The sequence below is a fragment of the Ipomoea nil genome, unplaced genomic scaffold, assembly GCF_001879475.1.
Source record: "Ipomoea nil cultivar Tokyo-kokei standard unplaced genomic scaffold, Asagao_1.1 scaffold0268, whole genome shotgun sequence".
Taxonomy (NCBI): domain Eukaryota; kingdom Viridiplantae; phylum Streptophyta; class Magnoliopsida; order Solanales; family Convolvulaceae; genus Ipomoea; species Ipomoea nil.
Genome location: NW_017616696.1, coordinates 3,154,693 through 3,171,887, shown reverse-complemented (window position 1 = coordinate 3,171,887; position 17,195 = coordinate 3,154,693). Strand labels below are relative to the sequence as shown.

At 37.8% G+C, this 17,195-nt stretch overlaps 2 protein-coding genes across 2 annotated transcripts; both read left to right on the top strand.

The window, feature by feature from the left end:
* Positions 1 to 6,881: 6,881 nt before the first annotated feature.
* LOC109152813 lies at positions 6,882 to 7,943 on the top strand. The gene has a single exon (XM_019300468.1). It carries the CDS (start codon positions 6,882 to 6,884, stop codon positions 7,941 to 7,943), a length of 1,062 nt encoding a protein of 353 aa, XP_019156013.1.
* A 1,830-nt stretch (positions 7,944 to 9,773) lies between these two features.
* LOC109152798 (uncharacterized mitochondrial protein AtMg00810-like) lies at positions 9,774 to 10,553 on the top strand. The gene has a single exon (XM_019300446.1). It carries the CDS (start codon positions 9,774 to 9,776, stop codon positions 10,551 to 10,553), a length of 780 nt encoding a protein of 259 aa, XP_019155991.1.
* Positions 10,554 to 17,195: the final 6,642 nt, after the last annotated feature.

The following is a 17,195-nucleotide window of genomic DNA, read 5'->3' as shown; positions in this document are numbered from 1 at the left end:
TATATATATATATATATATATATATATATACTAATAAATATATTTGATTGTTGTCAAACGAAAAGAAAAAAATTATGGAGTGAAATTTTATATGACATGAACATAATAATTGATTAGTTAAGAAACCTTATTATTAAACCAAGAAGCCTCCAAGGATGATGATCGTCTATGACTGGATTTTCAAAAGTGTCAACAATGGATGAATGAAATTTAAGGGATCATTTTCTCCATTCTGCACGATGTTTGCACGCCCATTACTAATGAAATTTTGCATGGCAGAAGTTTTGCAAGGATGATGATGAACTACCTTGCATTATGGTAGGGTTTTGGAAATTAGCACAATTAAGTAATAGGGTTGTGAACTAAACATTCCACCATGAATACCAAATACACTCCTCCTCTCAACATCATGAGAATCCCCTTTCCCTTTCCCTTGCCCTCCACGCTCAAATTCCCAGATGAAACGACCTCTTGCTTTGCAAACCAGATGAGTCTTGATGAATACTAATACCCTTCCCATTTCCGCCCTGCAACCTCGTCATCAACCCGGTCAACAACCAATATGAATGTTTGATTAATTATGTTTTCGTAACAGCTTATTGTTCCAAAACACTAAAATTCAGAAAGCTGCTCAAATAAGCTTTTTGAGAAAAAATCATTTTGTATGTAATCACCTATCAGCTAGCTAACAACTAATTTACCAAACACCACATCATGTTTACTAATTATTACTTAAAATTATAATCTAACTTAAGAATAATTTTTTTTACCTAAGCTAAGCCACATGCTGAAATTATTTCAGTCCGGCAAGGCTCAAATTCAAGCTTTAACTAAATAATTTAAAATGAAAAAAACTACCAAAAACAAATTAAATATTTTAAATTTGAAGGGAGACAGGTTATAGCCATGGTATAAGTAAATATATTTTGATTAATGGTTAGTTTGCTACATTTTTATCATTTTGGCATATGGTTATAAGTTTCTAATTTACTTTAAAAAGTTTTTATATATAATTGTTTGTGATATCTAGTATAATCTACAAATAAATACGCAGTAATAGTAACAAAAAAAATAAAAAATAAAACATAAAAAATAATAATAAAAAAATCGTGGAGGCATTTCATTCGATTTGTCACGACATCAATCAACTTCGATTGAATCCTTTGTTTTGATAATTCATTGTCTTCATGCAAGGGACTAACTTCATTTTTGTATTATTTGTGCAATGAAGGAGTTACGTTGAAGAAATTTGTATTATACGGTGAAATATGTTTATAAAGTAGCTAATTTCTGCATGATTAAATAGCTATGAGAGTGGCTTGTGGTTTACTGGTATCGGGTTGTTTCCTTAAGTGGGAGGTGAAAGGTTTAAACCTCACTTGAGGTAAGTAGTGTGTATATGTAGAGTATTATTAGAGTTGAAGCTCTTTTACTAGGTTAGTAAGTATTTGAGGAGCATCCAAAAGAATACAATTGCTGACTTTTAATGACTAGTTGTAGAGGTATGACGTCTTCACGATTTATTTAAGAATAATTTTGTAGATCATGTGCAAATTATGTGCTATATTATTACAATAAGCAAGGTTCTTTTTTTTTTTTTTTTTTCCTTAAAAAAAATTCATGAACAAACTAAGCTACTAGCTTTCATAATTTTTTTTTCAATGAAAATTGATCATCAACAGTGGCGGACCCAGGAATTTTTTTCAGCGGGGGCAAAATATTAAAGAAAAATTGATAATTAGAAAAAAAAATGAAACAATTAAAAAGTATAGCCATAAATAATATTGGATATAATAAAATTATAAAACACATCAAAACATTATAAAAATATTCATAACAAAATATGAACATAATCAATTTGATAAAATAATTTGAATAAAAGATCCATAATAAATTACACATCTCATCTTATTATTAATATATAAATGAAGATTATATTATTGTGTTGAAGCAATATGCACTATATTAATAATAGTGAAAATGTGAAATAATGAGAAAAGGTAGTGTTAATAGTGAAATAATAAGAAAAGGAAAAGTTAAAACCAGATAGAGGGGATTCAAACCCTGGCCTGCATTTAGACCAACCATGCACTCAGCCAACTAGACTAAGCCACATTTGTTAAAATTTCTCTATTTTCTAATACTTATTTACTAAAACCTGTACTATATATACACATATACATACAAGGGTTATATAAGAACAGAGTCATAATAACTTATCCATTCGCAAAACTATATTTAAATAACATATTCCCTAAATAAACATACATCAACATCGTCTATCATCATCTTTTTCTTCTTCAACCGATTCCAATTTTGTTCAGTTTCTATTCGAGTTTGATGAATCCTTCACAAATTTGAACCAATTTTCTGCAAAGATGTTAGTGTGATCCTCACTCCTTAATAATATCTAAATGATTATTATTATTTTTTGGTATCAGAATCATTCATAAATTTCAATATTCAAAAGTGTATATATATATATATATATATATATATATATATATATATATATATATATATATATGGAAGGGTTCAGGTGCGGTTGATGCTTCCGTGCGGTTGTGCGATTTGACGCACCTTAAGCATTAACATGACGCACCTTAAATACACAAATCATCACGCACCTTAAGTCCACAAACAAAGCACCTTAAGAACACAAATCACTCACCTTAAGTACAAAAACCACGCACATTAAGCACAGAACAAAACACATTGAACACAAAACTCACACACTTAAGATTTTAAAATGTCTCACATTAAGCACAAACTCACGCACATTAAGTACAAAACCCACGCACATTGCATTAAGTACAAACCTCACGCACATTAAGTATTAAACTGACGCACTTTAAGTATTAACTCACAGACTTAAGTTTCAACAACTACTAACATTAATCACTAACCCCACGCACCTTAAGCACAAACCCCATGCACATTAAGCACAAAAACAATCACCTTAATTTTGACCTAGATGCAAAAATTACAAAATTGCCACCGTATTTTTTTTTTTTTTAATTTTGGTAATCTTGGACGTTGATTAAAGCGAGATGAATAGCTCAGATTAAACTGCACAACCGCACCTGAAGCCCTCACCCGCACGAGAACCGATTTCTATATATACTAGGAAGGTGTACTAGGAAGGTTCCGGAGACTATGTTGCTATCCCCAATTTTGGCTTTGCTTAGAGTAAGGATTCTTCCTTGAGCGGTTGGTGTTGTGACTTGGCGGGGCGAGGCGGCCCTGGGGTTTTTAAGGCCGCGGGTGGGGTTCATGTGATTTCCTTCTGATTTTCTTTTGTTTCCCAGGCGTGTTTCCCGGGGTTGGTTTGGCACTTGTTGTAGTTGGGACGCCTTGGCATAGGCTTCCCTGAGTGTTCCTGGCTCTTGTGTGGCCAGGGCTTTTTGACATTCGGGGTCAAGGCCTGTTATAAACCTTTCGATCCTGATCCTCTCGGTGGGTACTAGCTCGGGGATGAGGCGAGCCAGTTGGCGAAATTGTTGGTAGTATTCCGTGATCGAGGTTGCACCTTGTCTTAGGTGGAGGAATTCTTCGTATATGGTGGCTCTTAGGTGGTTGGGATAGAATTGTTCTCGTAGCCGCGCTTTTAGGGTTTCCCAGTTGAATCCGGGGTCTTGTTCGCAGGTGGGTCCTTCGTGAGCCCACCAGGTGTCGGTCTCGTGTCTGAAGTAGAAGGAGGCCATTCTTACTTAGTGGTCTTCGGGACATTTAGTTGTCCTGAATATTTTGTCGAAAGTCCCGATCCACTCTTCGAGGGTCGTGGGATCTTCGTTTCCTGAGAGGGTGGGTGGTTGGTGCGTCGAGATTTGTTGGTGGATCTCCAAGTTCTCGTTTGGTAAAGGCTGGGGAGCGGTAGTACTTAGTGCCTGGGCAATTTGGGCCAGGCGTTGTAGATTCTGGGTCAGGAATTCCTCGGTGGGGAGTTTCGGTGTTCCTACCTGTCTTCTTCTCGGTGCCATCCTGGAGTTCATAGGTCGATGTTATTTTGCGTCCTTACCTTGATGTAATAAGCGAGGGGGGGGGGGGGGGGGTTTCTTTAAGTTAGAGAGGGATAAAGTGAGGAGAGGTTATGTGTAGGTTTCACAATTTCACCGCGCGTCCTAAGATTCCTAAATCCTATGTTCCTAAGCACCTAGTGTTTAAGCTTAATGTCCTAAGGTCTGATCTTAAGAGTCTTATCCTAGGGTCAACTTTAGGCTCTGATACCAACTGTAACACCCCAGATTTTTAGGATATTTAAAACTTATAAAATAAAGGTGAAATCCCATTAAATCCCCAAAACATAATACAAGAGTACGGGGTGCTATGCTACACCTGAGCTAGAGAACCCAGGTGCACAGGCTAACTATCTAATATCCTTAGTAATGTAAATGCATAAACATGGCACGCAGGCCGAAGGAGAAACTATCTACTTCTACGTTCCAAGTTCTAGCGCGCTCCGGTGACTTATTCTTCTGTTCCTGAAAGCCAAATATATCTGTTCAGCGAGAGATGCTGGTAACCCACTCCAACGCGTTGAAATACAATACATATAGAGATATATATAGATATACGAAAACCATTTTGAAGCATGAAGATATATCCTATGAGACTCTAGCTTTTAAAACGGGAATGACTCGACAGATAAGGCTAGACACAAGCAACAGTTATAACAGTCGTATACAATCCTTAACAGGCAAGACAGATAAAGCTGAGCACAATTAATAATCATAACCCGATATAAACAATCCCCAGCATAAATCCCTTAGTCACATCCCCCAATATACTCATAAACACAATTCCTCCATATCTCATCACATAGCACACTTTGTTGGCGCCACAGGACCAATCGCATGCCCATACATGAGGGTCAGCGTATATAGCTCTGACACGGCCCCGCAGCACCCTGCCCCGTCTCACATTACGGAGGAGCCGATCGCAACCGACTGATGGACCTTTGTCCTACATAATATTTATATACCTGACCGGTCTTTACCAGCCTGGTTAACAGTTGGGATGGTTCTCAGCCCATTCAACTGCCCGTATAGTGGACCTTTGTCCTATATAATATTTATATACCTGACCGGTCTCTACCAGCCTGGTTAACAGCCGGTATGATTCTCTGCCCATCCGACTGCCCGTATAGTGGAACTTAGTCCTATATAATATTTATATACCTGACCGGTCTCTACCAGCCTGGTTAACAGCCGGTATGGTTCTCAGCCCACCCGACTGCCCGTATAGCCCGATTGATCTTAACCAACTCGGGGTTACATGCACACATAACATGCAACCCACATTAACACATTGGGAAGGGGGAGAAAACGTACAACAAAACCTATGCGTGATCCATCACATACTAAGAATAGTCCTAAGGGGTTCATACTTCTTCCACCTAGGTCAACGAGGTACCAATTCAACTAGCATGCAATATAATAGACTCATAAACCTACGAACGGTACCCGAAATATCAAACTAGACATAGGCACGATAAACGGAGTCCGTTGGGACACCACGGGGGACGGGGAAACATCAAACGGGGAAGCCGGGAACCCAAGATGGGGGAAAATTCCAGCGGGTAGCCGGTGGGTGGGGGCCACCCGCCGGCTGCCCGCCGGATTCACTATTCCGGGCAGCGGGTCGCTGGCGGGCAGCTGCCCGCTGCCGGGATCACTATTCCGGCCGTGGGTAGGTGGCGGGTCCCCCACTGACTCTTATCACACAAATTCGCCCCGGGAACCATTGTGGAACCCGAAACCATGCTTAGACACTTTACAACGCAATCAACGACAACACGTAGACAATTGATGGATCAGATACGAGAAACGAACGGCACATAACCTATCATGCTTTTCTAAACATAATCAACACCCAAACATGCGATTAACCCACCCGATAACCCAAGAATAATATCATACGATACAACCTAGGGTTCTAATCACTTTTATATCAACAAGAATACGATTCGCCTTCTAATTGCAAGATTCGGTAAGAATAACACATAAGCATCAAGGGCATCACACAATTATCAAGAACAACACATAATCATCAAGAACTCCATATAATCATCAAGAACATCATAATTATCAAGAATCTCCCAATATCAAGATTATCAAGATCCCCCATGGGATCATCACATCAATCATCAATCATAATCATCACAAGTCATTAATACACAATAATATGGGGAAACCCTAAGGGGGAATCATAACTATGAAAATAGGTTTTGTTGAGACATGGGTTACCTCTTAGCCTTAATTAATTCCTTGGCTATGAAGGGTCTTTCTTTAAGCTTTCTTGCTTTCTTGATTTCTTCTAGGGGGATTCTTGGAGCTCTTTGGGGAGGTGGGGCGTTATTCTTGTGGGGGGTTTCTAGGTGCCTCTTAAGTCCCCTATTTATATATTTAGGAGTCCTAGTTAGGAACTAATATTATGGGCTTGCTAGTTCTATTTCTTTTGGGACTAAGGATTGGGTTTAGGGATAAGGGCCCGTGGACTATGGTGGGCCTTCCTAATTAATTATTGTGATTTAATTCTTTCTTTTGGGTAATTGATTAAATGATTTAAATGATCTTAGGGGTCGTAACACGGGGTGTTACACCAAACCACCTTACCTCGTCTCACCATTTCGTGTTGATCAAACTGACGACACGAAACTATCCTTTCTGGCGTACACAGCTCATCCCTTTCCTCCGGGGTCAGGGCCTTCTCGGCTTTGTTGATGGAACCACGTCATGCCCACCGGCGTTGGTCGTCTCCCCTCTAGCCGCCGGCACCTCCGATGAAGCCACGTCCACGCTGCCAATCCGGCCTTCTCCGTATGGACTCAACAAGACCAGTCCATCTTATCACTCTTGATTTCCTCCCTCTCCGAGGAGGTCATGTATCTTGCGGTTGGCCGCTCCACCGCAAGGGAAGTATGGTGCTCCATTGAGAATGCTCTAGGCTCATTGACGAGGATCCGGTGCCTCAACCTTCTTGGTCAATTTCAGGCGCTTCGCCAAGGGGAGATGTCAACTGCCGAGTATCTCGGCCGAGCCCAACTTCTCGTCGAAGACCTAGCGCAGGCCGGCCGGCCGATGCCTCTTGACGAGCAGAATCTGTACGTTTTTAGGGGGCTCCGGTCGGAATTCCGGGCGATGGCCTCCTCTTTGGCTGTATCCGGCACTCCGGTCATTCTCCCTCAATTGTCGGACTACCTACAAGCTCAGACGTTTATCCACTCCGACAACTTTCTGACCGGTCCGGGGATTGGAGCTCCTACGGCGATGGTTGCCACTCGGGGCAGGCAGAATGGTGGAGGCAGACAGAATCGCGGTGGTGGTCACCCCAATCAGTGGCAGAACCGTGGTGGTGGTCGTGGTGGCTCTCCTCGTTGTGAAATTTGCCGGTCACACGGCCACACTGCCATTTATTGTTTCCGGCGGTACTCCGATCAACCATCACCACCGCAGGCAAATGTCGCAGTTCCTTCCGACGACAGTTCTCCACCGGAGGTTGCGGCTTGGTATCCTGACACCGGCGCATCCTCTCACGCCACTCCCAATCCGGCCATGATGTCGCAATCCGAGGGTTACACCGGCAACGACGTCCTTCGCATTGGTAACGGTACAGGTTTAAGTATTTCTAGTACTGGTTGTGCAACGATACCATCTGTCTCTAAACCTTTAAAACTGTCCAACATTCTACATGTTCCTGATCTTTCCGTTTCATTACTATCTGTTCACCGGTTCACCACTGACAATAACGTCTTTTTTGAATTTCATCCTGAGTATTTTGTTGTGAAGGACCGCACAACCAAGGTGGTGCTGCTTAAAGGTCCCAGTTCGGGTGGTCTCTACTCTTTAACTGTTCCGCAGTCCCATTTGGCGTTTTTGTCGGCTCGGGCTTCCTCCGCTGTTTGGCACTGTCGTTTAGGCCACCCGCATAATCGTGTCTTGTAACGTGCACTCTGGTCTTGTCCAGTTACACCACAAAAATTGAGCTCTTCGAGTCTTTGTTCGGCTTGTCAGTTGGGCAAGTCTAGTCGTCTTTCTTTAGATAGAATAAAATACACTAGTAGTGTTGTTCTTGATCTAGTGTATTCAGATATTTGGGGCCCTGCACCTGTTATTTCAGCAGATGGCTTTCGTTATTTTGTTTTATTCGTGGATGACCACACTCGTTTTTGTTGGTATTATCCACTTCGTGTAAAAACTGATATATATAAGGTGTTTGATGTTTTTCGGGCCATGGTAGAACGTCAGTTTTCACGTTCTATCAAGGTCATCCAGTCTGACTTAGGGGGTGAGTATCGCCGTTTGCACAATTTATTCAATACTCTTGGGATTGTACATCAACAGTCCTGTGCATACACCCACGAGCAGAACGGCCGTGTTGAGCGCCGGCATCGGCACATTGTTGAGACCGGGTTGGCTCTTTTAGCTCAGGGGTCAGTTCCGTTAATATACTGGGACTCTGCCTTTGAAACAACTACATATCTCATAAATCGCCTCCCCTCGTCAGCCATACAATTCAACACTCCATATTTTCAGTTGCACAAAAAGACTCCCGACTACACATTCCTTCGCGTCTTTGGGTGCTTATGCTACCCTTACTTACGGCCCTACAACCGTCACAAAATCGAGTATAGGTCTGCCTCATGTGTCTTTTTAGGCCATCCTACTTCCTTTAAAGGGTATCGTTGTTTAAACCTTGCTACTGGAAAGACTTTTATCTGTCGTCATGTCTGGTTTGACGAAACTGTTTTTCCTTTTTCTACAGCTTTAAATGAACAGGATACAGTGCCGTCAATTGATTCTAATGTACCGTGGGGTTCAGGACCAATTATACCGTCCACTGATGTCGTACCTGACCCTCCGGTTCCACCTCGAGTCTTACCACCAGCTACTGGTGGCAACCGCACCACTCGAAGGCGTAAGGTTACTAACCCGCAACAACGGGCTCATGAAATGCGTCTCCGGCATATGACACATGGTACCGCTGAACAATTCCATGCTCTTGTAGCAAACATGGGCCCCACTGATCCAAGTTGCTACACCCAGGCCGTTGGTCACCCTCACTGGCGTGATGCCATGGACATAGAATTTAATGCCTTGCTTCACAATCACACATGGGACCTTGTTCCCGCAACACCGGGCATGAATATTATTGGTTGTAAGTGGGTATATCGCATCAAACGCAAGGCAGATGGGTCTATTGAACGTTATAAAGCACAGCTTGTGGCCAAAGGGTTTAATCAAATAGAGGGGGAAGACTTCTTTGACACTTTTAGTCCTGTGGTCAAACCCACGACGGTCCGGTTCCTTCTCACTCTCGCAGTTTCTCATAACTGGACCCTAAGGCAACTTGATATTCATAATGCCTTCTTAAATGGGCATTTGGCTGAAATTGTATACATGCGGCAACCACCTGGGTATGAGGAACCTGGGCATCCAAATCATGTGTGTCATCTTCGGCGTTCATTGTATGGCCTTAAACAGGCTCCACGTGCTTGGTTCAAACGTCTTCACGAGTTTTTGCTTGCTACAGGTTTTTTAGCCTAAAAAATCGTTGTGTCTCTTTTTCATTACTCCGCTGGTACCGCTAGAGTATTTTTACTAGTGTATGTGGACGATATTATAATGATGGGAAATGACTCTAGTCTCATTCACACTCTTATTCAGCGACTAGCTACGACTTTTAAAATACGGGATCTCGGTCGACGATCTTTTTTCTTGGGCATTGAAACTCTATTCAGTAATGGGCTTTGTTTACTCTCTCAGCGTCGTTATATGGGTGATCTTCTAAACAGGGCTGGTATGACTGATTGCAAACCGCTCACCACTCCGGCTTCTATTATTAAAGCAGTCACTCCATCTGATGAAGTTTTTGATAACCCCACTCAGTATCGACGCTTAGCAGGGGCTCTCCAATACTTAACTATTACACGCCCTGATCTCTCCTATGCAGTGAACCGTCTATACCAGTTTATGCACGCTCCAACAGTTGAGCATTGGGGTCTCTTAAAACGTGTGTTACGGTATGTTAAGGGTACTTTGGAGTATGGCCTTCGTCTATCTATCTCCCAGTCCTCTGACATTCATGCCTATTCCGATTCCGACTGGGCTGGTTGTCCGATCGATCGCAAGTCTACTAGCGGGTATGCTGTTTTTCTTGGCAGCAACTTAATCTCTTGGGTTTCACGTAAACAATGCACTGTTGCTCGCTCTTCCACTGAGGCTGAATACAAAGGGTTGGCAGACGTTGCAGCTGAAGTCACATGGGTTGTGTCACTACTCCGTGAACTGGGTCTTCATTCTCCGACTACACTATGGTGTGATAATCTTGGTGCCACCTACTTGTGTGCTAATCCTGTCTTTCATGCTCGAACGAAGCATGTTGAGATTGACTTTCACTTTGTTCGTGACAAAGTAGCATCCGGGGACTTTCTAGTCAATTTTATATCCACCAAAGATCAACTGGCTGATATCTTTTCAAAACCGCTTCCATCTTCGCGCTTTGACGTTCTACGTGGCAAGCTTAATGTTGTCTCCCTCCAACCTTCAGCTTGAGGGGGTGTATTAATGTATATCCAATCAAATCATTGTAATTGTCTGTTACAATTCTCTACATTATGTAAATTGATACTTACCTTGTTTAGAGTAGCCATAGTCAGGATTTTATATATTGTATTATTCCTTATGAGTTATTTTGATAATACAAGATATACATTCACAATAACAATAACAATAACAATAACAGTAATAATAATAATAATAATAATAATAATAATAATAATAATAATAATAATAATAATAATAATAATAATAATAATAATAATAATAGTTTTTAAAAAATAAAAAATATATATAATTAAGTCAATCATATTAACTACTTGGAGGATTTATTGACAAAAAGAGTATTCAAATCACACAACAAAAATCCGTTGTTAGCTCTTCAATATTAGTATATATTTAATATTTTATGTCTTAATTTTTATTTGTTCTCCCTTATGTCTCGTATTTGATTTCAACATTCAATTATCTATGCATGAACAATTCCAATATACTCTTGCCTTGATATACTTTAAAGTACTTATTTAAAAAAAAAAATAGACATTATCTCAATCGCACAATGCGCGTAAAAAATTAGTATACTAATAACTATATTTGATTGTTGTCAAACGATAAGAAAAAATTTATGAAGTGAAATTTTATGACATGAATACAATAGTTGATTAGTTAAGAAACTTTACTAGTAAACCAAAAAGCCCGCCCCACACCAAAATTTGTTGGTCCACAATCATGTTAAATTATTGAAGTTAATTACAGGCAGGATCGAATTATATTCCAACATTGCTCATCAAAATCTTGTGAATCTACTGATCATTCCTCAATAGTTACTTGCCAGAATAATTGAAAATAATACCCAGTAATAGTAAAAAAGAAAAAAAAAAAAAACAAGGGATCCTTTTCTCCATTTTGCACGATGTTTGCACGCTCATTAGTTTCAAAACTTTGCATGGCACAAATTTTGCAAGGATGATCATCTATGGTGTTTTCAGGCAAGACACCATCCGGAGCTGGAACTTAGCACAAGTATAGGGCTGTGAACTATTGAACTAAACATTCCACAATGAATACCAAATACATTATATTCCTCCTCTCCACGTCATTCTCTTCTATGAGAATCCCCTTTCCCTTGCGCTCCATGCTCAAATTCCCAGATGAAACGACCTTGCTTTGCAAACCAGGTGGGTCTTGATGAATACTAATACCCTTACCATTTCCGCCCTGCAGCCTCTCTCATCAAACCGGTACATTCATTCTTCACTGCTTCTTTAAGGTGTGCACAAAAACTTCTTCTGTTCGGATAAACTCTTATCCTGCAAATTTAATCATATTGGTCCGGTTTGATAAAATATTTAGCGTATCACACTACTAGAAATTATGAAATTTCTGACCACCTGAATGTGATATTAAATCAAGTTAAAATTAAAAAGTGGTCGAAAATAGCAACAAAGGTTTTTCCGGATACCAAAAGTGGTCGAAACAAGACTTTCGACTTGATTTAAGACCACTTTCAGGTGGTCGGAAATTCCATAATTTCCAGTAGTGTCAGTCAATTTTGACCACTAGTAATTGTTTGACTTGGTTAAACAACCAATATGAATGTTTGATTAATTATGTTTTTTTTTTTTTTTTGAAAAGATTAATTATGTTTTTGTAACAGTTTATTGTTCCAAAACACAAAATTCAAAAAGCTGCTCGAATAAGCTTTTTGAGAAAAATCATTTTGTATGTAATCACCTATCAGCTAACAACTAATTTACCAAACACCCCATCATGTTTACTAATTATTACTTAAAATTATAATCTAATTTAAGAATAATTTTTTTTTTTTTTACCTAAGCTAAGCCACATGCTGAAATCATTTATGTGCGGCAAGGCTCAAATTCAAGCTTTAACTAAATAATTTAAAATGCAAACACTACCTAAAACTAATTAAATATTTTAAATTTGAAGGGAGACAGGTTATAGCCACCTGGTATAAGTAAAAAAAATTTTGATTAATGCTTAGTTTGATACATTTTTATCATTTTGGCATATGGTTATAAATTTCTAATTTACTTGAAAAGTTTTTATATATAATTGTCTGTGATATGTAGTATAATCTACAAATAATAATATGCAGTAATTGTAACCAAAAAAAAAAAAAAAAAACAATCGTGGAGGCATTTCATTCAATTTGTCAGGACATTAATCAATTTCGATTTCATTATTCAATAGTACAGTATCAGTTGAGTGCATGAGTAAAATGGTGTTGACTCTTTGTGCTTCAATATGCCGGTTGAGAAAATATGTTTGAACAGATACATTACAATGTAATAGAGTCACTAGCATTACAAAAAGTATAATTTCAATTCAATTACTGTTCCATTTGATAATATAAACACAATATGTGAGACAATTTCATTTTAAATACACCATAGTTTCATTTTATTATGAACACATAAAAAAATATAAAATTTGTTAAAAAGTAACGACTGTCATTTTTTTTTTTTTTTACTTAAAGAAACGGCGTCGTTTTTGGACCATGGTCAACGGTTGTATTTCATGGGTCATGGTCAATATTGCTTAATGGGCTCATTTTCATTGTAATAATAATATTAGATTAGTTTTTTTTTCCCCATAATATTAGATTAATTAAAATGACATCAATTGATTAATCACTACATAAACATATTTGTCTAGTGGTATCTAGTTGCTCCCCTAAGTGGGAAGTGAAATGTTTGAACCTCATTAAAGCAAGTAATGTGTATATAAGGTATTTCCCTTATAAAAAAAAACATATTATTCTCTTTCTCTTTTATTTTTCAATAAATAAATTCAATGTATAAAAAGCATATTGTTAAAACATCAATATTAGTAGAAGATGGGAAGGTGCTTGGATCACTTCACTATTTTGTGTATAACTATTCATTTTTAGTTACTGACATTTACTTTTAATAGTGAAATTAACACTAAAAATCATGTTTTTAGTATTTAAATGAGTAATCTGTAACAAAATTACTAAGGAAATGCATGGCATCAATTTTAGTTGAAGATGAGAATGTTCTTAAACAACTTCTCTGTGATATTTGATGACCAGAATCATCATTACTTTATGTCAAATGGTTAATTTTTATTTTTTATTTTTAAATTATTGGTGTTCACTTTTGATATTGACTTTAACAGTAAGATCATGTTTTTAGTCTCTAAATGTGTAATCTACAACCGAGCTAGTGAGAAAAATATGTGATATGAATACTTTGTAAAAGATAAAAGGTTCATGGACAATTTTTTTTTTGTGACATCTGATCACCAAAAGCATCACTACTCCGTGCTAAACTTGAAGACGAAAAGTGAAGACATAAACGTAATAAGTTAAGAATCGTGTCTAAAGTAACTTTATAATTAAGAAATTAAAAACACTTGTTTTTTTAATTTAATTCTTTTTTCAATAAAAATTGATGGTTAAGACTGATAATTAGCACGCTTTATTGGAGAATAAAGCTGTAATAACTAATAACTTATCCATTCCCAAAACTATATATAAATAGCATATATCATCTTATCCATTCCCAAAACTAATAACTTATCCATTCCCAAAACTTATCCATTCCCATCTATCATCATCTTCATCTTGATTCAATGGCTACTAGGACGAGCAATGATGAACACCAAGTACTTGCCAGAATATATAATTGAAAATAATACGCAGTAATAATAAAAAAAACAAAAACAAAAAAACAATCGTCTATGTTCATGTTGACTGGATTCTCAGAAGTGTCAACAATGAAATTCAAGGGATCATTTTCTCCATTCTGCACGATGTTCGCACGCCCATTATTTTAGTTTCAAAACTTTGCATGGCAGAGATTTTACAATGATGATGATCTATGGTGTTTTCAGGCAAGACACCATGTGGAGCTTGGAGCTTGGTTATCGTTGTGGAGATTAGCAATAATATGATTGGGGTTTGAAGTTCCAAAAGTTGTTCCATTCATGCCCATGTCCAGCGAATTGTTGTTCCATGGACCAACCACCTTGCATTATGGTAGGGTTTTGGAAATTAGCACAATTAAGTAATAGGATTGTGAACTAAACATTTCATCATAAATACCAAATACACTCCTCTCCACATCATTCTCTTCTATGAGAATCCCCTTTCCCTTTCCCTTGCCCAAACTAGGTGGGTCTTGATGACTACTAATACCCTTCTCATTTCCGCCCTACAGGCTCGTCATCAAACTGGTCTATTCATTCTTCACTATTTCATTAAGGTGTGCACAAAAACTTTTCTGTCCAGTTGCTGCAGCTTCATTAAACTCTTATCCTGCAAATTATATCACGATTGACATAGTCGATTTATTTAAGAATAATTTTGTAGATCATGTGCAAATTATGTGCTATATTATTACAATAAGCAAGGTTTTTTTTTTTTTTTTTTTTCCTTAAAAAAAAATCATGAACAAGCTAAGCTAGTTTTCATTTAATTTTCAAGTAAATGAGCTTAATTTTACTAACAAATAAGCTTCAAATTACTCATAATAAGAGATATATGCCAAAATTATTCTTGTGCACAAAGTGTGCAATTAATGTGTAACTAGAAATGAAAATATACCAAAACTAAAATCTAGAAATTGAAGTTTTTTAAATGTAGGTGACGGTGTTGTCTGGATAAAGAACAAATGTCATTTAAAAAACTCCCTATTTCATATACATTGAAGAAAAACTTAATGCATTGATGACATGAAGTTGATTATATATGTAGGAGAAGAATGCAGAAGCAAAGCTAACAATTGCCATAGTTCCTGCCACTGTAAGGGCAAGCAGCAGCAAGTGTGGCGGCGGAGATGATCTAGACCAGAGTGAAAACATGTGCATGCATGTATAAGCATATATAGTTCTAAAGATTGAATGTGCAGAGGCAGAGTTATGTTATTTTTAGTGGTCAATTGGCACCATTAATATTTTGTTTCTTATTATCTATGTTATATATATATATATATATATATATATATATATATATATATATATAGAGTTAGGATCATATGAGAACATGTGCTTAGGTGAGAACGTGAGAACACATCATGTGCATCCATCTAATTTTTTTAATGGTCTAGATTAGGTTAAGTGTGTGCGAACGCGCATTAAATGTGTGCAAACACACTAAATCGCATTTGCACATATTTAATACGCGTTTGCACACACTTAATCTAATCTAGACCATTAAAAAATATTAGATGGATGCACATGATATGTTCTCACGTTCTCACCTAATGACATGTTCTCACTGGAACTCTACTTACGTGAAAACATGAGAACACATCATGTGCATCAATCTAATATTTTTTAATGGTATAGCTTAGATTAAGTGTGTGCGAACGCGTATTAAATGTGTGCAAACACACTTAGTCGCGTTTGCACACATTTAATGCGCGTTCGCACACACTTAATCTAATCTAGACCATTAAAAAATATTAGATGGTTACACACGATTTGTTCTCACGTTCTCACCTAAGCAGGTGTTCTCATATGATCTTATATATATATATATATATATATATATATATATATATATATATATATATATATATATATATATATATATATATATATATATATACTAATAAATATATTTAATTGTTGTCAAACAATAATAAAAAAAATTATGGCATGGAGTGAAATTTTATATGACATGAATATAATAATTGATTAGTTAAGAAACCTTACTATTCAACCAAAAAGCCCCCCAAGGGTGATGATCTATGAATGGGTTCTCAGAAATGTGAACAATGGAATTGAAGAGATCCTTTTCTCCATTCTGCACCATGTTTGCACGCCCATTAATTTCAAAACTTTGCATGGCATAAGTTTTGCCAGGATGATGATGAACCACCTTGCATTATGGTAGGGTTTTTGAAATTAGCACAATTAAGTAATAGGGTTGTGAACTAATTAAACATTCCACCATAAATACCAAATACACTCCTCCTCTCCACATCATTCTCTTCTATGAGAATCCCCTTTCCCTTTCCCTTGCCCTCCACGCTCAAATTCCCAGATGAACCAAATTGAAGCATGTGCTCCATCTCAACTAAAAGCCAAAGCTGACAGTTGGATTGCACATTTATGTTTATATATATTATATGCTCAACACGCCCCCTCACGTGTGGCGCTGAGATTCGAAACCATGACCTTTGGCATGACTCTGATACCAAAAGATTGGAAACCATAAGCATTTTGCATCGGTATAGTAGGTCGTAGACTACTGCCCAACTGAGTATTTTGTATTGTTAGACAACCTCCCAACTGATTGTTTTGCATTTGTATAGCTTGTGGGCTACTACCAACAAATTGATTGTTTCTCATTTGTAAAGTTATTCATGACAGGACTCAACACGTGGTAAGAGAAAACGTGTTAATTTCCCTAACTAACATGCATTACATAGACCTGAAATACAACGAATATTATTTATAGACCCATTAACTGAACAAGAAGAAACTATTTGACTGAGAACCCGTTGATGAGGATGACCAAGATGATCATGCCAAACAGACACTGAGGCTCTAGCCGAAAGAAACGCAGTAGGAGATGAACTCGGAATGGGAAGCTTGTAAAGCCCTCTAGAACTATTGCATCGTAGAAGGGTTTCCTTGGTGTTGATA